The sequence below is a fragment of the Falco biarmicus genome, chromosome 2 (assembly GCF_023638135.1).
Source record: "Falco biarmicus isolate bFalBia1 chromosome 2, bFalBia1.pri, whole genome shotgun sequence".
NCBI lineage: Eukaryota > Metazoa > Chordata > Aves > Falconiformes > Falconidae > Falco > Falco biarmicus.
The window spans coordinates 115062329-115085414 of NC_079289.1; the positions used below are offsets into that span (position 1 = coordinate 115062329).

At 41.6% G+C, this 23086-nt stretch overlaps 1 protein-coding gene across 1 annotated transcript in view; it reads right to left on the reverse strand.

Annotated features, from left to right (window-relative positions):
* The window catches only part of CRYBG3 (crystallin beta-gamma domain containing 3), a 94602-nt gene that overhangs the window by 53144 nt on the left and 18372 nt on the right, over positions 1-23086 (reverse strand). Inside the window, exon 3 of the mRNA XM_056329771.1 lies at positions 13564-14000. Within this exon, the coding sequence (XP_056185746.1) occupies positions 13564-14000 (437 nt within the window). The remainder of the gene's footprint in view (positions 1-13563; positions 14001-23086) is intronic.

Below are 23086 nucleotides of genomic sequence, written 5' to 3' on the forward strand. Positions count from 1 at the left end.
TCTGAAGCAGCTGTTTTTCTTATTTCTTGAAACTAACAGATGTCACAAATACCTTTCTTCCTAAAGCTTATTTCCTTCCCCCTTATTTTTTTATTGGTTAAAGACTTCTCATAAAAATCAGGCAGTGACAATATGAATGTGACCATCAGCTTTTCCATTCTTTACCTTAGGACAAAGCAGAGGCTCAGGCTGTGCTTAACTCCATTCTGCCCCAGCCTCCACCTAAACTAAGAACAAGCCCTTCCAAACTCTCATCCAGTCTGCCCTATGTCTGCTAACCCGGCAGCTGGAAGTGGCCATGCACCTCTCTTGGAAATGGTCATACTCCTTTCAGATGAGTCTCTCAGGGGTGGGGGTGGAAAAGGTGTCAGCTGAGATTTTGATTTCTAACATAAAAGCATTGCCGTAAGTAAAAAATACCTTCACAGCTTTTTTAAGAGCTCTCTGCATCTTACCAGTAGTTCACACTTTACGAGAAGTTATTACAGCTCTGGAGCTGAGGACAAATAATTTAAGTGAGAAATCAAACATACATTTACTAAGAAAAATGGAACAGCAAAATAAATAATTGTTTCTTTGAGTATCACCGAGTCACTAATTTCAAAGATTGTCTGTATGAATTCCGAGTGTGTATTCGCTCAACAGGCACAGAAGACGACAAAAATAGAGTAGATTTACCAGTCTAAAATAGAATCTCTTTTCTATCAAGGTGTTAGTGGCCCAGATTCTTACTTCAATATTAATTTTATTTTGAAGAGGGAACTTAATACTATTTAAAATCACAAGGAAACTCCCTCCTTGTGCAGTATTTGTACATTCAAAGAATACAAGTGAACCAAAAGTGAAATTATTCGTATCTATAAACATTAAACCAGATATAAACAGTCATTTATATGCATGTTTTACATTGCCAGGTATATTTAGGCTAATGCCAAAATACATGAATACAGGAATTTAGACATTGTGAGAACCTGAAAAAGAAGTTTGTATTGGGATTAAATTAAAAGTAATCTCTGACAAAGGCTACAGCAGAATCTCAACATAGGGTTTATTAGCCAGGTATATTGTCATAGAGGAAACAGGAAAATTGTGTATAAATAGCATGTCTCCCAAGCATTTGCCAAGTTAGATGCCTACATTTAGTCTTTTATACCACTCGTTTGTTTTCCTCAGATACCAATAGTGATTGCTGCTAAACATCACACACACAATTTGTTAAAGTCACCATCTTCCGATTCGCACCTTTTCAAAGAAAAATACACATTTCTGAATTAAAGAAAACAAAACACAGTTGGAAAAAGGGTCGTAATTTTTGTTTCCCTTAAAAAAAAATAAAATTACATTATTTTCCACTTCCTCACAGAATACCTTCTTCTACATTAGAAAATATTTTCCAAAGCTCCAGAGATCCTAGAAATCTCAGAGGAAGGATCTGTTGAGTTCTGCAGTACACTATATTCGCTCGGCATTAAACAGTCATAGCCATAATAAAAATAAGTCTTATGAATGCAAAACCTGATCATGCTGTCATTCAGAATTAACCTTACCGAGTAACCTCTCCTATTTCAGTTACGTCAGAATGGGGTCAAAATGTTTCAAATAATCACTATTAAGCTTTTGCAAAACCCATCAGCTCTCCTAGACTTTGGCCAACCTCAGAAATAAAAGTTGGTCTACAACTGTCCTGAATCCAGAAAAAAATTTCAAGAAAACAGAACACAGGTTGGCACCAATTCTCTGAACCAGTTTTATGGATTTTTGAAAAGGAAAACTGTAATGCTACATGTTTAAAGTGAGCACACTGATGGTATTTTGCAAGGTACCAGACACTCATTTCCACTGAAAGGAAGGCATTATTTTGAATGAACGGCTCAATGGCAATTAACTTTTACTGAGTGTCTTTCATTTCACAGTTGGTATTTTGTCTGCTACACAGTGGGAAAAATTCAGAATTTATCTATAAACATGTGGAAGCACTACTGCTCTGACACAAAGCTGGAAAATGTCCTTCCATTTGCCTCTCATACCCAATACTGCCTTCAAATTCTTGCCACGAACTCAGCAATTCCTAAACCCAAACCATCCAGAAATATGACTAGGTTATTTTTGCAGAAGATTGCTTACACAGGGATGACAAGGAGAAGCCAGCATGATGGGACACTATTTCTACATTGATCTGAGCCACAGATCCAAACAAATAGTTACAACGTGTATTACACACAGCCAGGCAAGACAAACACAAGGTTTTTTTGACCTATTTGGTGCCCTTTATAATTTCTCCCAATTATTTTTGCTCTCTGTTTGTCTTCTGAGGGAATTTTATGGTCCAATTGATTGATTTGGAGTCTGAGCAAGGCTCAGAGCAACCTGCCCTACGGAGCTCTGTGCACAAACCCAATCCTGACTAGCACTGGCTACAGCACCACTTTGCGGAGCCCCATCCTGTAGCTGGCCTCTGCTAGTGCCTCCTAACACACAGCTCTGCTTTCCTGCAGACCTGCCTCTACCGATAGCTTTTGCAGTGGATGCTATTTTAAAAGGGAACCAACCTCTCCTCCACAGACACGGCAACTTCAGGATCTCTGACCTCTGATAAAAGAAATTGCTGCTCAGTGTATTATAAATTTTTTTTCAACAGACCTTTTTGTCCTGATGCATTTACTTTTACAGCACATAGAAGTGTGTTCAATCTGAATGCTCACACGCAACAAGACACTTAAAAAATGAAACGCCGTGTTCCTATGCAGCAGCAGCAATTCATCCGTAGTCTTATGAAACACGTTTAGAAGCAGGCTGCGTCACAGAAAATCTTTTGAAAGTGTCACTAGAGACTTGTCTCACAGACATTTAAAGTAACAATTCTTTTCTGATCACAAAAAGAATACGCCAGTTCAGAACCTACCTTAAAAAATCTATGTAAAAAGAAAATTTTTTTCAGCTCTTATGAGGATACAGATGAAAGCCTGATTACACACAGAACCCAGTGTGTATTCTGTCACATTTATCAAATACTGGGAGATTCCTTCTCTCTCTTCTTCACAGGAAGCTATTCAATTCCCTATAAAGCCTTAATTCAGTTTCACAAAAGGCTGTTTGACAGCAACAAGAGAGGATGTCAACATGAGTTACATTAAATTTGTCAAAAGTAGGTCCTTGTTGAGATATCTTCTAATCTGAAAGAAAAATAAAAGTTCAAGAGGGACTAACTCAAGGAGGAGGGAGTTCTCCTTCTGACATCTCATATGGTGGACATCTTGTGTAACTTGCCCCAAAAGTGGCATTAGTTATAGTCATGGTTTAGCCCTGACCAGCAACCCAGCCCCACGCAGCCACTCGCTTGCTGCCCCTCACGCAGAGGGATGGGCAGGAGGATCGGGAAGGAACGTAAAACTCAAGGGCTGAGATAAGAACAATGTAATAGGCAAAGCAAAAGCCGCGCACGCAAGCAAAGCAAAGCAAACCCAGGGATTCGTTCCCCACTCCCCACGGGCAGGCAGGGCTCGGCCATCCCCGGGACAGCGGGGCTCTAGCACACAGAACAGTGACTCGGGAAGACAAACGCCATAATGCTGGATGTCCCCATCTTCCTTCTTCCCCCAGTTTATATAGCCAGCATGACGTCCCATGGTAAGGAATACCGCTTTGGCCAGTTGGGGTCAGCTGTCCTGGCTGTGTCCCCTCCCAGTTCCCCGTGCCCCACCAGCCCTCTGGCTGGCAGGGCCCAAGGAACCGAAAAGTCCTTGATTTAGTGTGAACATCACCCGGCAACAACTAAAACCATCAGTGTGTTATCAGCGTTGTTCTCACACCACATCCAAACCACAGCCCTGCACCAGCTACTGAGAAGAAAATTAACTCTGTCCCAGCGGAAACCAGGACAGTTATAAAACAATCTTGGTTTTGAAGCCCTGAAGCGGGACACCTACAACCTTGAATGCCTCACCTCACTGCATTCATGAAGACAATATTGTTTGCATCTTTTTCAAGTGTATGTCATCCGGATGGCGACCCCTCCAATCTTCATATTTTCATAATTTTCCTATCTTTATAATTTCGTAACACAGAAAGCAGACTTCCCTAGTCTGCTTTCAAAAAGACTGAGGAAGATCACACAGCATGATACAGCACTACGTGGGTACAGCACCTCCGATCCCCAGGCAGTCCAGCTCCCTTTGCACCGCACAGCATCCGTGCTAGAGAGCCCTCCCGAGCAGCATCACCTGGCCCTGGGCTCACTGCTGAAGCATAACCATACTGCGGGATGACTTGTTTCTGCAGCATATGGGCTTCCCCAGACGTGCAATGGTCATTTTTTCCTCATACCTCACTCTTCCAGGTATTTTCTCCCCCGCCCAGCAGTCTCCTGCTTTTTCCAGCATACCTGTGCATGTTTCCCCTAATCTCCTCTCACAGACCCCTCAGAAGCAGCTCCCAGAGCAGAGAGATCTGCAGGCTACAGGCTGAAAACCACTGATCCAAATCAGTATGTCTCTTGTGGTTCCCGTCTCCCTCTCCCTGACTATTTTAAAATTATGCTATTGTTTATTTTAATTTTTTTCCACTTAGCTTTTTTTCTACTGTGTACTTAACTGACAACTTTTTTTTCCTTCATTATGTTAAGGTCCTTTGTCTGGAAACAACTGCCTTAAAGTCACTTTGAAGAACCTTCTGGTTCTAACCTTACTTAGTCAGCTGGTTTCTACACTCATGTCAGATCTTCGTAAATGGAAAAACTAAAAGCCTTTATTGAAAAAAAAAAAAAAGACACCGTGGGCTAACTGAAAAGTTGCCATATACAATGAAAGAAAATTATTTTTTAGCCTGAGGGGATAGCTTCATGATTTAAATCTGAAGTTTGAAATACTAGTGTCCTGGGACTTCATAACATGTGTTTCAAAAGGTCAAAAGTTTGGTTGAAGTGATTTGCACACAGCTGATTCTGCAGGAAATTTCAAAGCTAATGTTCCGTAAGGACAATTAAGAGTCAGTGACTATTTTAATAAAAGCAAATGTAGTCTTTGTGACCTCGGAAGGAATGCTTTGCCTTCCCCTTTGCCCTTCATGGGACTACTTGATTATCTTCCACACCTGGAAAAGCAACCTACTCTTTGAGTCTGGAGGAAGAAAGCACAGACCAAGATTGATGCAGAACACTGGCAGCTGGAAGAGCAAGAGCAGCATGAAGGGTCTGGAATCACTCCCAGTTCCTCCCCGCCATCCCGCCACCCTTCCCCAGTACCTGTCAGCAGCCAACCTTTCTGCCCCATACTTGCGGGAAGCACCCACGCACACCTACCTGCCACCCTTGCCCCCCCCCCCATGTAGTTCAGCGAGCAACCCCTCTGTCACTCAGGTATTGAGGTGCTTAAATGCCTGTGTCCTGCCTCTCCCAGGGAGCTGGGACAAGCACGGGCTGTGCTGTCTCTGCGGCAGTTTGCCACGCTCTGCCTTGCGCTGACATGCAAGGAGGGCTTACAAGATGCTGCACAGTCCAATGAAAAGCAAATCGCCTTCAGAAGCTGGATGGCACAAAGTCACCTGGTGGGAGACGGCCTTGCCTTTGGGCACAGAGCTGTGATACAGGCTGGAAAGGACCGTGTGAGACCGTCCAGTTCAGCCCCTGATCCACGCTGAGCCAGCTAGCTCAGGGTGCTCGGGGCTTCGTCCCACCACTTGTGAGCACTTCTGAGGGACAGAAGCCCTGTGCATGTGCCCCAGGGCCTGACCACCTTCACAGATATCCCATGTTCCTGTTGCCTCTAGTCCCAACAGTGCACATCTCCAAGAGCAGTCTGCCTCCATCTCCCCTAAGGCCTCCACGAGGGAGCAGAGGACAGCAGGAAGGTCTCCCCTTAGCCTTCTCTTCTCAAGACGGCAGCAAGCCACCCCTCTTGGCCTCTCACACATAAGGCAGAGTTAAAGCTAGAACATCCCTCTGCTCTCAAGCAGGAGCGTAGCTTCAGATGTGTTAAGGAAACCAAAAGGTTTGACTTTGCGATGCCAGAAAGATTATTCTTCCCTTCCATGTACGCCAGGGCCAGGAGGAGTTCAGCAGGTGCATCAGCAGATTATTCTGGGACCTGCCCCGAGCATTACACAGGCAACCAAAGGTGATTACATGCTCCAGCAGCCCACCTGCCTACTTAAAGCAGGAACCCAGTGGTACCCTCTCCCTGATGCTACTTGCTACCCTGCAACAGTAAAGATGAAGGTGCGAGAATTAAGCCCTGATTGACAAGTAAAGGCGCAGGTGGCCTGAAAAATTACATTGCAGGTAGCTCCTTAACTTCAAAATCACACTGTAAAATACTGTTTCTAAGAAACAGTCTCTGTTTAATTGAATACACTGCACAAGTGAACAACGCTACTGAAAAATGTTCAGTGCAACAAGACAACCCAATGAATTAATTTGCAGCTTAATTAATTTAGCTCAATTTTGCATCAATGCATCTGTTAAGTATTGCTTTTAAACCAAGCAGCTTTCACCCTTCAGAAACACAGAAATCTTTGCTTTGGCGCCAACAAGAACATCTCCTGTGGCCCACATCCCAGCTCCAGGCAGGTACCCTTCCCTGGTGGGCAGGCCTGGCTGGCATTCCTCCTGCAGCCGAGCCCTGACATCTGCCCACCCCACTGCTGGAAATGGGGCGCTGAGCCCCAGCACAGCACCTATCCTGACAAGGTCTCGGGTCACAATTTGCAGCTCTGTGAGTAGCGTTAAAGGGTGGTTTGTTCAAATCAAGGTATGGATGTAGAGATGTGTCTGGACGAAACAATTAAAGAATAATGAAGCCCTCTTCTTTAGTGACCTAACCCTAAATCCTTCTATGGGGGGTTGTGTATACCCCTGCAATCACTGCTGGAGGCTTCCCTCCACAGCTCACCAAGAGAATTAGGAGCAGGATGATCCTGATCCTTCCCCAGGGCAGCCTTCTAAATGAATTTTAGGCCATATTTGACTGTCCAAGAAGGGTGAAGCTCCCCACCTAGTTTACACTCCTCTCAAGCAAGTCACTCTCAGCAATGACTCACCGTCCACCTGAGCACCAACCACTGAACAATGCGCTCCCACCCTCAGTTTCTGAAGGCAGAAGCTAGAGAGCCATTGGAAGACATTTTTTATTTTTGTTATAAATTACTATGTTCCCCTCCTCCCTTCTCATTCCCCCCCCCCCGATACTTCTGCCCCCACTCCTCCTTGTGCTGCTTCAAGTGTCTGTTCCAGTGCAAACTGCATCAGGGAATCAAGACCAAAAGTAACCGATCTAGGTCCAAACAGCAGTGCTTGCAGGCAGGCAGGGCACACGCTGGCAGGACCACCCAGGGTCCACAGCTTCCTGGTCTTCCCCAGAGCCACCACCGAAGGCAACCTCTTACTAAAAAGAGAAGCAGCTGTCCCTCCTGCCTCTGACGGGTTGTATACTACTATATAGCTATCCCTATTTGTCTGTACAATGGGAATCTTTACGCAGGTATTATTTAATAGAAGTAACCAACACAGTGCTCTCATTTTCCTCTTACTGCCATCACCCAACAGATGCTTTCAAAGATGGATGGACACTGCCATGCTGTGTGTACGCTTACGGTTTTAAATGTTCAGGTCCTGTATGTAAAATAGGTCCTGGGTAGGCAATTACAGTGACAGGCACAGCTCTGACCACAAGATGTATTTGGTTTCAACAAATGCAGTAGCAGCTTTCCCACTCTTCTACATTATACCTCAGGAATCACCTGGCGAGCCCACTGCTTGGATTAAGTCATTTACTTTCCATTCATTTATTCTTGATTGTCTGCCAAAGGCATCTATAGTGAAAGATGAATGCTGCTGATACTGATGGTATCAAAACCACAATACACAATCCATCAGACAAATTAAGAGCTGTTCTGTATCACCACAAGCCTGCATTTGACCAGTAACACAAAGGTGAATGACAAGCTCTGAAACAGACATGTTAACCAGAACTATGTAGACCTAAAGGGTTCTATCAGATGTGTTTCTAACAGAGCAAAATAAAAGGGCAGGATTTTTGACAGCACTAAGATGGGAAACACTATGCAATTAGATGTATAGCAACAGGTTTACTAGATGACAAAATACATTAAAAAAAAAAAAAAACAACTCCTCACAAAACCCCATAATGTGTAACACAGTAGAACTGTAAATGGTCTGAAATTTGTCTCTCCTCAAGGCTACCTCCCTTTTCGAGTAGGGTGTGAAGTGTAAAAGCACAGTTTTGAGCATTTGCTTTTGATCCTATGTGGAACTGGATTCTTTCTCACTTCCAAGTCCACAAGGTTCATAAAAGAAGGTAGAGATCACGACCTTAAACATTTTGTTGAATCGGGGTATTAGCATCTTAACCAGCGGTCAGGATTTTATAATCCAAACATTTAGAGTGGGTATAACTTTGATTTTCATCTCGTCAACCACGGGTTTCCTGCTGAACTTCAGAACAAGCCGTGCAGTTTCACAAGTACTATTGTTTTGCACACCACTACATGCAACATCCACTTATTGTTACTGGATGTTATAAAAATAAAAAAAATCTACTAGAAAATAGGCAAATGGCAAGCAGTCAATAGAACAGATCTGGCTCATTACTCTCGTTACTCTTCCCCTCCCCCCCGGGGAAAAAAAAAGAAAAACGAACATAAATTATCAGGGTTGTGTTCTCAGTCACCTATAGAGTACTGCCTATTACCACGACTGGTATTCCTCAGAAGATGACCAGTATGTACCGCAGGAAGTCCATTCTCAGGAATCTTAAGTGAAACAGCCTCAATTCCGAAGCCAAATCATTGCTTGTCAGTGAAAGGCAATATATGTGTAACTGAAAGAACGTTGCGTTATAGGAATGAAAGATAGTGGAGGCAAACCCATGTTTATTTCTGTCACTTTATGAAACCTTGATCTCCCTCCTGTAGACTTTTAGCAGCAAGAAATTAGATTAAGTGCATCCCCACTGTTCCACAGCTTTATTTTTAAGGCTTATTTAATCAGGTAAAGGTTGGTTTTTAACATCATTAAGAAGGAATGCAAAGGTTAAAACTAAACATGAACCTTTCACTTTTGTACTTACTCCTCTGCCACTATGGACTACTCTATACAAAAGTTGCCATCTTACTTAAGAGACTTTTTTTACGCTTAGCAGCAAATACCTTACTTTGCATTTTTCTTTTCCACTCATAGCTGAATAAGCTTTACTGTAAGACTATATTTTACTGACCTCATCCTTAACTTTTTGTAGAACACTGCAAGCCCAATTCTTTGCTTCACTTCTCAATGGTAAGGAAATCTTAACTATCCCAGACAAATGGAAGGCTAAGGGATGCAGTATCCGGAGACTTGGACAATGCAACTCTCCTCACCCATCTTCAGGGCTGCAATTACCATGTTACTGTCTGCAGTAACTGTTGTCTAGAGGCTTTGCCGGATTTGTCATGGTTTTGTCCTGCGTGCTTCTCCTTTACCACTTGCCACTGTCTGGATTAAAGGAGCAGAAGCCGTTAAGGTATAGTTACCTGTGAGCCAACCAGTCAGGGTGACGGAGGAATAACGTGACATACACATTTTGTCCCTCACAAACACGTACTCCACAGACTGAGCTCATGAATTCCACTTTCCTTGGCTCAGGGCCTGGAAATTTGAGTCTTTACCAAGTGCCAGGCCTCCCACTGAGGGCAAGATTAACCTCAGCCTACAGGTCAGAGCAGTCTGATTTCCTTGTATTTTGCAAAATATTGCTTTAAGGAGATGAGGTTAATGAAGTTGTCTGGGTAGAGGCATCTGAACCCATTTGGTGGATATTACAGTTCTGAAAGATTGTTTTTTGTGGGTTTTTGTTTTCTGGGTTTTTTTAAACAACTCTAATGGGGATTACGCAATCTAACAACTGTTCTCTTATCACTGCAACCTCCTCCCTAACCACAGATAACCTCCAATTTAATATCTGAGGGTAGTTTAGAATTAACAAATTCATTTAAATGTTCCTCATGACAAAGGGAACAGTGGTAAAATTAATAATGCGGTGGTCTTAAGGATTTGTAAAGCCCACAGCTGCAATTTGCTTCTACATTAAATGCTAAAATTGCAGTTTAACATAACCATCAATGGAATCAATAGTAATCAATAGTACCTTTGAATTTATATGGATCACTAGCACATCAAGAGATTCACAAAAGATCACCATTCCTTACCTTCATGGTACCCATGGACCTTCCTGTTCCTTTGTGCTACAACTTCCCCCCATCGTTATTCATGTGTTTTTAGCACCCACCTTCAATGACTTCTTAATAATTTCTACAAAACTATCTGGCAAGCTGTCAGCAATCGGGAGCACTTTTACAGTTTAACTATGCTAAATGAATACCAGTTAGTTAATATTTAGTAAAGTAGCTAGCTAGTACTGAAAAGAAAAATCTGCTCTACGTTTTTTAAACTTATAAACTAAAAGAGAACAAACCCAGCATAATCCCTTCCATAACAGAAAAAAGAGGTATCCTCAAGTCAAGCTTTTGAAAAGGTAAACAGTGCAAACCTCTGCTTCCACATTTCCATCTCCATTTCTCTTTACTAATTGCTTCAAAACACAGTTCACATTGTGTGGTCAGGCAGAGAAAAACACACACGAAAGTTACACAGATTGTCTAACTTGTTTGTATCCTGAGCCAAAAAGGGCAAAATGTACACAGTACCTTTGAGAATGAGCTTAAAAGGAAAACGACTGGTTTAACGTTTGCCTGATTTTACAACAGCTACAACCCCCCCCCCCCCCCCCCGATTTTCTTCCATTTAAAAAAGTAATTTTCCACTGGAAAACTTCAATCTGCATACTGACTGACTTACCCCTACCTCCAAACTAGCAACACACATTTTCATATGCTTGCCTGACCATGAGACAGGTAAATTATACTGAAAAAAATCTACACTGATTTGCAAAGGTTATCTAACGACATGGGACAATTGTCAAGATATGGTCAACTGAAAATGCCACCTCCAACTCTGATTTCAAGGAAACTAAAGTAACTCAAAAATACTTGCACAGAGCAAGGAGGTCACTTCAGTGAGTTAATAACCACACCTTCTGAACTTTATAAGCTTTTATTAATGCCAAGCTTACTAATCAATGTTGTTCTGAAGAAGGATTTCCAACAAGCAAGTGAAGACTGGGACCATCTGGACCCTCTATCTAAACTGTGCATACAGACTGCTCAGCACCTTACCAGTTTACTGCTCAAGGGGGCAGCAAAAAAATACCATGACTTTCTGCCACTTCCACCGCTGCTATTCACAGGCCTGCAGGCGTCAATAAAACAGGAAAATCAAAACAAGGCTCATGCATACATTTTGAAAAGCCAGCAGAAGTCAGAGGTTTCTACCTGGAAGGAAAGACGTGCATCAGCTCCTTATTGCATTGGGGGTGTGTGGGGGGGATGGAGAGAGGGAGAGAGACTGACTTTGCAAGGGGCTGGCCATGGCTGCCTCTCATCTACTTAGTGCAGGCTCCGATGGCCATGTTTAGTGTTTATTTCACCACATTCTGGGGGCCTGCAGCAAATCTCCGAGATTCCTATTTGTCTGAACAGGCAGGAGACACCCAAGGTAAGTTAGAGGAGCACAGCATCTAAGAGGACTGACTTTGCTGGCGAAGACAATAAGAAAAAGACAACTGCCCGGAGGACAGACTGCCACTGCAAAGTGAAGGATACAACCAGTAGCTGTGGATAGCTGAAGTACAGCCGAAAGCATGCTGAGAGACAATATGGAAGAAACCACATGGAACAAAGTAAAAAGTGAAAAAGATCTATTAATGCCTACTGTCTTTTTTCTCTTTGAGGCACGGAGTGACTTTTCTTGTGTGTCTGCACAGCCCCTGGCACAACGGCACGCGATTTACCTGCAGGTTTCCAGATTATACTACTGAAACAGCAAATCGCAGCAAGAGACATGCAGCAAGCCAGCCTGTCCAAGGCTTTAAGGAATACGTGGTTTGTTCAGGAATTCAGACTCAACAATGTAACGCTCCTAGGCCTCTCCAGATAACAACTGAGGGAAGAACTTTTCTTCTAGATCAACCGATACGGTGGTGCTGGGCTGCAACACGCAGCTTGGAAAAAGCTTCAGTCAGATGTGTGTGACTACGGTAAGATTCTGTAATAAAAACCAGGCGACCACATCACACCCCAAACCAGAATACAACTATTATTATTATTAATTACAAGCAGTACTGTATTTTGGTAGTGGAACTACAGTCTTAAGTTCACCTGAATAGGTATCACATCCCCTATTCATATCCTGATCGGCCGTTACATTTATAATATAAAGGCCAATGACAGATGCCTCAAATCGCAAGTCTACTGAATAATAAATGAGGACACAGTACCGGAGACATCCCCAGTATGGAAGCGAAATTCATTAGGCAGCTGCTTTGGGAATCTCTGACCTCCTATATGCAGATGAAACACTTCACATGCCACAAATAAATATACTCAGCGCAACTCAAATTTGTAACTTCAAAGGAAAAAAAAAAAAAGAAAGGTGTTTTTTCTCCGTACATCCACTCATTCTGCAATACAAGTACGAGCATGGTGACAGACTTACTGGTTACCCCAAATGATTATTTTTGGCTTAAATTTGAAACAAAATATCCTGGGCAGTATTGAAAATCTGAGTAAACATCACTTACGAATTCATTGCCTGTGGACAAGTCCATATTCTACACAACTATCAAAAACTGGACAGGTACCACATGCATACGTACACACCTAACTCCAAACTCACACTGTACTGCCCCACATATAATCAAATAGTCAACACAACAGCCACAGATGTTTATGGCATACTATTACCTACGTTTATGCCACAGTCAGAAAGATTTTGTAACATACAGTGTGGACCACAGCCAATGTTTTTGCTTTTCTACTCTCAAGCTCACATTCGTGCCCTTGGCACCATTTTTTTGGAAATATTACAAAACTGTTAAGGATGTTCCACATTCAGGCTATCAGTGTGTTTTATGTAACATTACAAGAAAACCCCAAAGAACAAGGGGAAACAAAACACAGAAGCAAAAAATCACCAGGTCAAATAAACCAGAAAAGATAGTTTAAAAATGAGGAAACCTTACTTGCAGAAGTAAAACCACTGAACTAGTGAGATACAAAAAAGATAAATACTCAAACCTTTATTTAGCCCACAATATGGACAGAAGTAAGCTCTTCTCACTTTTTTTTTTTTTTTTCAGTAGATCCACAATACTGAATGTATTTCTAAATGCCACATCTTTAACCTCTATCACTTAGATGGATCTACACTGGATCTATCCATGGTCAAGAGACTTCTAGAAAGCCTTCTTTAAAGTTTTATTTTGTTGCAGTCAATCTCCTCATTTATTTAAGATAGTTGCTACTATAGTTTTGCATGAAATCAAGTCAGGGACACTCCAACCATCCTTACAAATGACAGTCATTTGTCACACAGTCAGCAGAACTTAGACAAGGTAGTCCTGTGTGCACACACATGCACCAACATCAACATATTTAATACTAAATTATAAAACTTACTTTTGTGCATCGGCAGATCGTTTCCAGCCTCCCTGCAGATCCTGTGAGATATCTTTCCTGATACTATTTAAGATGGCATCATCTTTATTTACAGAATCTTCTTTTATTCTAGCTGTAGAACAGATAGGCTCCTCAATTTTCAGATGCTTTGGCTGCACGTTCTCCGGAAGGGTATTTGCGTTCTGTAAATCCTTTTCACATCTGTTGGGTTCATCTTGAAAGGTAGAAGGTTTAGATTCCACCAAAGAAGATTTTGTTGCAATATTAAATAAGCTTCCAAGAAAATGAAAAAAGCCTTCTCGGGGTTGCTTGTCTTTATCTGATGTTTTGATTCCAGGAGTCAAACTAGGAAGGCTGTTAGCCTTTTTCAGCTCCTCCTGGATTTCAGACTTGCTAAGCTCTTCTGTGGAATGATTCTTCTCTTCATTTTGACAAACCTAAGACAAATACAAGAAGCACATAAAGGAGATGTTTCCTGTCATTTTCCCACATTCCCAAATTCCTTAATTTTAGTTTGCTCCTATGCAATATATTCCTTTGAGGAGATTTGTTGTTTAAAGGTCCATTTCAAGATCAAAGCCCTGGGCTCTCTTCTCCTGTTTTTTGTACTAAAGAGGTACCTATTCTACAAAAAAACAAAAGGACTACATAGGCTAGAAGACTTACAAAACAGCTGCTGTGGAAGTGAAGTACAGAAAGACAAATGGAGAACAATTCCTTCAACTGACAGAAAAAAAAAATCAAGGAAGAAGCAAGGGGCAATTTTTCATCCTTTAGACTCTGATCTGCTCAAAAAGCACAACTTCACAAGCAAACTTCTACGCACTTGGAAGATGAACAGTTTTCAGCTTGAAAATATACACAAGAACACCACAGCAAAACACAAATGTACCATAGCCTTAAACATGGGGTAGCCTGCCATTGTAAAAAGAACAGGAGAATCAAGAACAGAATTTGGATAAAATAAACTCTAATCACAACCCAGAGACTAATCCCTACCCGCTATGCTTAGCAACCCCACGTTGCACCCTTTGGCCAGCCTTCCTTCAACTCTACAGCCAATTAACTGCACAACTCTATTTCCAAATCTATTTGTAGCTTCACACAGCTCCATAGTCTACCATGCTCAAACTGCACAGTCTTCCATACAGCCAAAGTCCTACACACCACCACCCCTGCACCCAGGACCTTCTGAACTGGCCATCAGCTAACTGAAAGTAATTAGTACTAAGGCAGAGCTTCACTTCATTTAAACCACCTGTTCATTTCTTCCCTCAACTCTGCTGAGCACCTACCCCCGGGGCAACAAAAGCTCTGGTCCTCACCAGTTTATGCCCTTGAATTTCCTCCGTGTCAGCTTCCCTTGCAGACCCAAGAACCTCTGCCCAAGCCCATGCTACTTCTACCATGACCATCTGCCCCAAAGGATGATGCAACTTCACCGGTAGGCTTCACAAACACCGCATGTAATGCCATTTTCAGCTTCACAATCTGAAAATGCTTTTTCCCTGGCCTAAAATGTGCTGGGGAGCACCTCTCACCCATCCCCACCCTTCACAGCGGGTGCCATATGCTGCTGCTGCCTATTTTATCTTTACGGTACAATCCTTGCAATTTCAATCTCTGATTCAACCCAGTTTATTTAAACAGAATAAAGTTACCCCAGGTTTTCTTAGACGAAATCTATTCTGCTCAACAGGATTGGGAAAGGAGAACATGAACAAAAGGTCCTAGGCAAATTTAAGTTGTGTCAACAGTATCTTTGGATAAGAGTAATTATTTAAAATTGGATAACACCTACCCATCCAATCTATGCAGAGAGCTACTATTTTCATTAGGTCACTAATCCTATTTCAACTTTAAGACATACTTGTTCAAGTAAACTAAAATAAACAAGTAGGCTTATTTGAATATTCCATCTAGTATCATGTTAACGATGAAAAAAGCGTTTTAATGAACAAAGTTTAATCCTTGGGAAACAGCAATTTCTTAAAAACTTGCGAGTTATGCCTAGTGATACTGGAGCAGTGGGTCTTTGATCTTTAAGCAATATTTTTTCACCTTTTTCATACAAAGAATAGATGCAATTGCTTAGTATTAAGTGATCAGATATATGTGTTGAAAATTGAATTGTTTATGTGAGGACAGAAGTTGAATGGCACTAATTTGTTCTTGAGAAATCCATACAAACTTCTATTTTCTTCACACTGGCAAGACACAAACAACCACACCAAAGTAGACTTTCAAAAGTGGGCTGAGTCAAACTCCAGCTTTTTTGGTCCCACCTGGTTCCCCACATACTGCACTAATCAGTAGCTGATGCATCCCAAAGGGATGTAGTCATCCCTGCAGTATTCAGGTATTTACTACTTTACAAGTCAACTCTACCCAAACCCACCACTGGAAATGAAGACAACAGCGCAGCTCACAGAGGTTCCGCAGTGCTGGCTGCTATCTTCAGTACGAGGCAAACTGCGTAAAGTAACATGCAAACCTAAGATGAATCTCTGGTACAATTAACTTTACCTCATGGGAACTAAATACTTTGCATAACAAAAACCAAAACACACACAAGAAAAAAATTCATTTCCAAAATTTGGTAATACATGAATGAATGAGTCACCATAGTCAACTTCAAAGTTCTAGCGTCGTAGCTTCTTCCTTCACTTTGAAAAATACCTCCGCATTCTTCAATACCAGGCAGAGTTTCTCCCTTGTTTTGTGATTCATATCATTCACACACATCTGTCAGTTAAAGTATCTCGGTGCAGGAAGTGCACACTTCATATTATTTTCTCTGCAGATATAACTATTATGGACTACAAACATTTATATTAATTACTACAGTATCTATGAAGTTAACAGCTAAATGCATTAACTATAAAATAAAATATTACATTTGAAACTTGTCAACAGTTCAGTATTATGTGTTTTTGTTGGTTGTTTGTTGGGTTTTTTTAAAGTCATTTGTATTCAGGAACTACTGGGTTTTTTTCCTATTAGGAACTGAGACTTCAAATATGGCTAAATCTCTACATGTGAAACTCTTCCCCTAGCAGCTCCGAGACATAACGCTTGTAAAGACTGTGCTGCTTATTTGTGAGCATAATTTATGCCTTGCATGAAAAGCTGTTTTGTAGTCTCTGTTTCCAGAAACAGAAATCTATTTAGACTTCCCTCCCTCTTTAATCTTCGTTTCCTTACTTAACTTCTGGTAAATCAAAAGAACAGGAAGTTTTAATATGAAAGGGTCCTTCCATACCTTTAACCGTAAATAGTGTCTTGCATAAAAAAAAGCCCTGGAGAACATTTACACTGTGCTTACTTGAAGATAGACACGGATATTAAGTCCCAACACAGAAACTATGCAAATCCTTCTTTCTTGCCTTCAATACAATCGATCCTACTCTCCATATATGCTCCCTCCTGCTCCACTTTGCCTTTGCTATGAAAGACAGCACGAGCTATTGCTGCTTCATCATTTGCCCAAAGAATCTCAGTTCGAAGTCTGAACCACTGTTTAGGCATTATACAAACGAAACCGTTCCTGCTACAGATTTTGAAGTGTGTGTTTGAAGATAATGCCACATTCAAGTTATTGGGACAAAAGCACATGATCTGTAAAGCCAGTAAGCCTTTAACACGGCAGGAGCCTGCAGGCCCTAGCACCTGACAAACACAGCCAAACAGCGATTCCATGAGGCAGTGTCACGGTAACTTTCACTTATTTCTCGTATCTCTCTCCAAGCTCAGCTCTGACAGAAGCCCTGAGAAAATACTCAGGGGAAAAAAAAGACAAGGGTGTAGGGTATAGGCAAAGTAATCCTTTCCCTGGTATATCCCACCAGTTTTTGAGTCAGGGCCTTCAGCTGACCTCGACAGAGCAGTTCCATCTGTGTGGCGAACAAGCTTGAGCAGTTTGATATTCACACCACTGGAAAAATACCAGTGACTCTCCTATTCATGTCATCAGTTAAAATAATCATCTTCTAGTGTCACAGCAGTCTGAACAGTTTCTCAGGCTTATCGCACAAACAGTAGTTTCTGGATTAAAACCTACCTGCCAGATCCCCTTTGAGATACTTGCTGATGCAAGGGAAAATGTCTTCCTGCCATAGTGTTGTCTTTCTGCTCCTTTTCTATACTGTTATCAGCCTTCCCCTTGACTCTTTCTCTACTCTCCATGAGCTTGTCCACCTCCTTGTGACATGCTCCAAAAAAGCTTTAATTAGCTTTTATTCCTTTACCAACTTGTTACTTAAAGTTTCACTGGGCAAGCCCTGGGTAACCTGGCCTGACCTTATAGCTGCGCCTGCCTTAAGTGGGAAGCTGGGCTAGATGACATCCTGGCATTCCTTCAACCTGAATTATCTTATGGTCCTGTGACCTCACATGCAACCAGAGCCAGTGCAGAGGGGAAGCTCGGCAGAGCGTGAAACAAGATTATGACTTAAATCAGGTGACTGAAGAGACTGCAGCAATAACCGAAGCTGTACCTACCGTGCAGTCAGATAGCGTGGTCCCACCTTGCTGAAGCAACCACTGCAGAGAAGCCTGGCAGCTCGGACTCAGAACATAAGCCCGTGATGTCATGTCTCAAGTGTGATTCTTATCTGAGCTAATTTATTCCATGGTAGATTAGGTATGCTTTCCAAGCTGTAATCCACCCCTGACTGTAGCACAGACATACGCCCAAAGCCTAAGTGCACCTAGGCAGTCAGGCACAGGGGTTGCTGCCAGCGTGAACAGCCCCCCTGAAGGGCAGAGAGCAGCTCCAGCGGTGCAACAAGCACCTGGAAGAGGGATTGCTTTGCCAGGTTTGCCTCACCTCCCTACCAGCTGGGAACAGCCACCCCGGTAGCCACCGTCTCTCGGCAGTCGGGTGGCAAAAGTTCAAATTGCCAGAGGTTCTCATTTGGCAGGGGTTATGTCTGTCTGCCAAGGATACAGTCTCTTTTATTGCCCTAACAAGTGAATGAAATGAAAACGTTAACAGCACTAAAACAAAGATCTCTGTGAACACAGAATTAGCTTCCAGCCACAACAGCCAGACATTTCGAATTTCACTCCCCACGAATACAGGCTCATCACAAAGCAGAAACTCTAGATAGCTGCATGGAGACCTCTCACAGACCGCCTGTCCTGCCGCACTGGGAGCTGCTGATGGAGACATTCTGCATATCGTGCAGATATACTCCTGCACTTGAACCACCCCATCCCACCTGCACCTGTGAGAGAGGATGGCCAGTCATCAGGATTTTAGGATCATCAGTGATTCACCCCAGGGACCTCCAACAAACCATTTAACCACAACATCCCAATTTATTCATCTGAGAAACAGTCAGAGCACTACTCCAGAATTTCTGTTTGCTAGCAAGCAGAAATAGTTTAAGAGCTTCAGATTAAAGTGTTGGGTGCACAAAGTAGCACATTTAGGCATTGCTCCCTCTAATACTGGAAAATTAACCATGTTCCTAGCCTTGACTGTGACCTTTCAACATAGCTAAGATGGTTGCATTTCATTTAACAATTATGAGCATCCCATTTAATTTGAACAGTGATACAGTATGTAAACATTGTATGCTAAACAAAATCCACGCTGAAATAGCTCCAGTTGCTGGCAGACTAGCACATCCTCACAATGAATCACTACTGTATGTTCTTCAGGAGATTTCCCTTCTCTGGGAAGCTAAAGCATCTTTGGTGTGATCGCCCACTTGTTTGCAATGAGTGGGACACGCTGAGGTACAGTCAATCCACACACAAAATAAGCTTTTTTTTTTTTTTCCCAGCTACTGTGAGGAAAAGAAGTTGGGCATTCCCAACCAACAGGAGGCAATGCATACAGAAACCCAATTAAAAAGAACCAGACATAGTGAGACATAGATTAGGAACAAGACTCGTTTAAGAAAACTGTCATAATATTAAAAAAAAAATAATCAGGAAACATGTACTATCAGAATGTGAAATACAGAATAAGCACAGAACTCCTAAAAGTCCACTGTTGCTAGAGTCCATGAGAAAAATGGATTTAAAAAAACATGCAAAGCGGGGTTTTCCTATTTATGCCAGTAATTAGAGTGGGGATGGAGATGATGCAAGGGAGCTCCACCATTGTCAAAAACTGTTTAGTCTTAACTAAAAAACACCTTTTAAACAATCACAAAAAAGCAAAACCCCAAAGATTAATAAAGACAGCCTTCAGGCTTTGGGGGGATTTAAGTTAAAGGTGAGTTCTCCATCTCTACAAGCAATCTGTGCTTTGAACCTCTGAATATTTTGGCTTTTTTATACTGTGATGTTTTCCTTCCACATCCTCCTTTCCCTGCGTGTTTTGACATGAAAAAAATCAGGTCATGACAACCCCGGAAGACAAGAGTAACTAGAAAACTAAGGAAATCATGGCATCTTCATAATTGGGCTAAAAGCTAAACAGGAATGGACTTTTAGTTAAACTGTACCAGTTTTGCATTTTTAAAAATAAACCTCTTTAAATTCAATTACTATTTAACATTTACCATTTGGAAAGACAACTGCCTCCGTTGAAAGTTCAGCATTGTGACTTTAAAAATTTGTTTATCCCATTTGAATTCTTGAAACACCAAGGAGTCCTTAATGTAAATTTAGTTTGTCAGATGAGTAAAGAAAAGATGAAACAAACACTCTCTGAAACTCTGTAATGGTCTCCTAAAACCAGAGGAAGCATCCAGACTCGCCTTCCCTGAGCAAAGAAAAAACCCCGAAGTGGTAAAGGTGAACACTTCAAATGAAAAGGTAGAGGAAAAAGGAGGTACAATATGAAGTAAAGTTTCTGTTAGGTCACCTTTACAGGGAATTGTAAAGAACTGTAAACTCAGTGAAAGCCTCTAGAATGGCAGTTCACTTTATGATTTAAAAAATTCTGTTTACACCATTTGCAGAGTTTAAATTTTCTCCCTTCTGAATTTTCTCCTGAAATTACTGTAAAGCTGTGATTGAAGGTTAAGAATTGTACTCATTTCTTAGCATGTAACCATTGCCTTATTACTACAAGGTCTAGCATGGAGCCAGAGACAACAGAATTTAATTGTCGATCTTATTTCTGTTCTTTCCTCTAAATTCTCCCAGTATTACACTTCTATTGCCTTCTAGTGAAAATGATTTCACAAAAGTGAAATAATTTTAATCCTCTTTTACTCAATTATTCCCTGATATTTGAAAACAGATTAAAAAAATAAAGGTGAAATTCACCTTTCCAATGCAGAAGGTGTGCACAAGCAGGCAATACACTGAGAATGGGGTCAGACAGTGCAATTTCCACCCATACTTACATCCTACTGGCAGCCTACAGCACCTGGCACCAGCTTCTGCTTCTCATCTGCTGTCTCAGCAGTTTCCTGTGCCTGACTGAGCAAGGTTTAACCCCCTCCCCCCCCCTTTTTCCCCCCACCCATTCAGAAGTGAAGTTTCCTGCTCAAGACCCTTTCTTTGAAGAACTGAAGTAGTAGAGAGTTCTATTTCAGGCTCATCCTTTCTAAAAATCTTCAGTATGATAAAGGAATTTACCAAGATTTTAGATAGGATGATCTTGAAATATCTTCCTGAACACATACAGCTGATAACACCATTAATTCAACAAAGCATCCTGGGAAACCAGGAGGTACTATGTACGCCTATGAAATTCCATTTCAACAAGAGTCTACATCATTGTCAAAGAGAAAAAGATCTGCTTTCAGGTTCCACAAGGGAAATCCTGGTCATGCAAACTCTAAAACCATTCTGGTTTTGCTTTTCACTTGTGGTCAGCAACAATCTTTAAAGGTAACTCTCAGATTTTCCAAAAATTCATGATTGCCAGCAATAGGCCACCTCCCTTGACTCCCAAAAGACAAAGAATCCGTCTCTCTGATTTCTAATTACTGGGTCTAAGACACAGGCATTCAGCAGGCATCCACACACAGGCTGAGCAGACATTACTTTGGTAATGTTCATATGAAGTAAGACAACATAAAATAAAACAATGACAATATAAACCCCCCCATGCTATATGGAAATGTATGTGGGTAACCAAGCCACTGGGCTTAATTTTGATTTCTAACTTTGTGTAGAACTTGAAACTAATTATAAAGTCAGAATTAGGGACATTCAGTAAGAATAGCTATATATATTCAGCAAGTTTGTGGCATTTTTTTTTAAAAAAAAACCTTACGTGAGCTCACACACCAGATGAAAAATGATGTGACAGAGAATTACAGAGCAAATTAGGCTGAAAGGAATGTGGCTGGGGAGTTCATGTAGTCTAATCTCCAGCTCAAAGCAGCTCCAGTTAGAGCAGGGCTTCACCCAGCTGTGTTTTGAGTATTTCCAAGGATGAAGATTCTGCAACATCTTTGGGCAACATGTTCCAATATCTGACCACGCTTTTTTTAAAGGGGGGAAAAGGAAAAGAAAAAAAGAACAAAAAAAAAAATATCTTACAGGTGACTAGAATTTCTCATGTTCCAACTCGCGCCCGTTGCCTCTTCTCCTATTTGCTGCAACTCCAAAAAGAATCTGTCTCCATCTTATCACATAAATTGCAGACCTTGCCATCAAATTTTAATATGTCTCCTGTTTAAATACAACCATCTTTATGTTACCTTGAAATTAATGTGGGAAAGCAGGGCTACAGAATAATCACATCTCCATCTCCACAGTATACAAGAGTACTTGTCAGAGGACAATTAGCAACAGGTTTAATTTGTAGTAAGGAAGCTTTAGATGGGATGTTAAGAAAAAGACTTTGTAATTACAAGGTTTATGAAAGCAGTAGAACAGTTGTCTGCTGAAGTTGCTGAGATCTTGGAGATCTCCATCCCTGGAGGTCTTTGAAAACAAGTTAGACAAACTTCTATCAGGTAGATAAAGGGATCTCACCTCGGGGCAGCGCAGTGGGCTAGATAATGCTCACAGTACTTTCTGCTCCTATGTTTTCTATGAAGGTTGATACTGCCTCTAGTTAACCCAGGTGACTAGTGCCCAGGCTTGAGCCTACGGGTCAAATTATTAAATATTTAATGCTATTGAAATACTGAAGTCTAAATTACACATTTGGTATATCATATATGCATCTACTTCTTCAAACTTCTGCATTTGCCTGACAGAGCTCACATAGTAGTTCCTGTGCTGAGATGCTTAAGAATTTCTTCCTAATCAGTTATGGGATAATGTGGTATTTCCTCCATGCACCGCTACAGGAAGGATATCTGGGGATGATCAGCAGGCAAGTGAGTTTGCCCACACTGTCATGGCAAAGACTTCAGATGGATGAAAGCCTCGGACAGGGCAAGCCTGGGACCTAAGCCATCCACTACTACTGCAACTAACCCAAGCACCTCTCACTGCTGCAACTACATGGTAATACAGGCAGGAGCCAGGTTAGACTTGCAGCACAAGCACATCCAACAAGATGTTGCATAATTTCTTCGAAACTGTATTAACATGACATTCTCCGGCACATGGCTTGCTACAGTAGCAGTGTTAGCTTATTTGGTAGCTGTTCCAC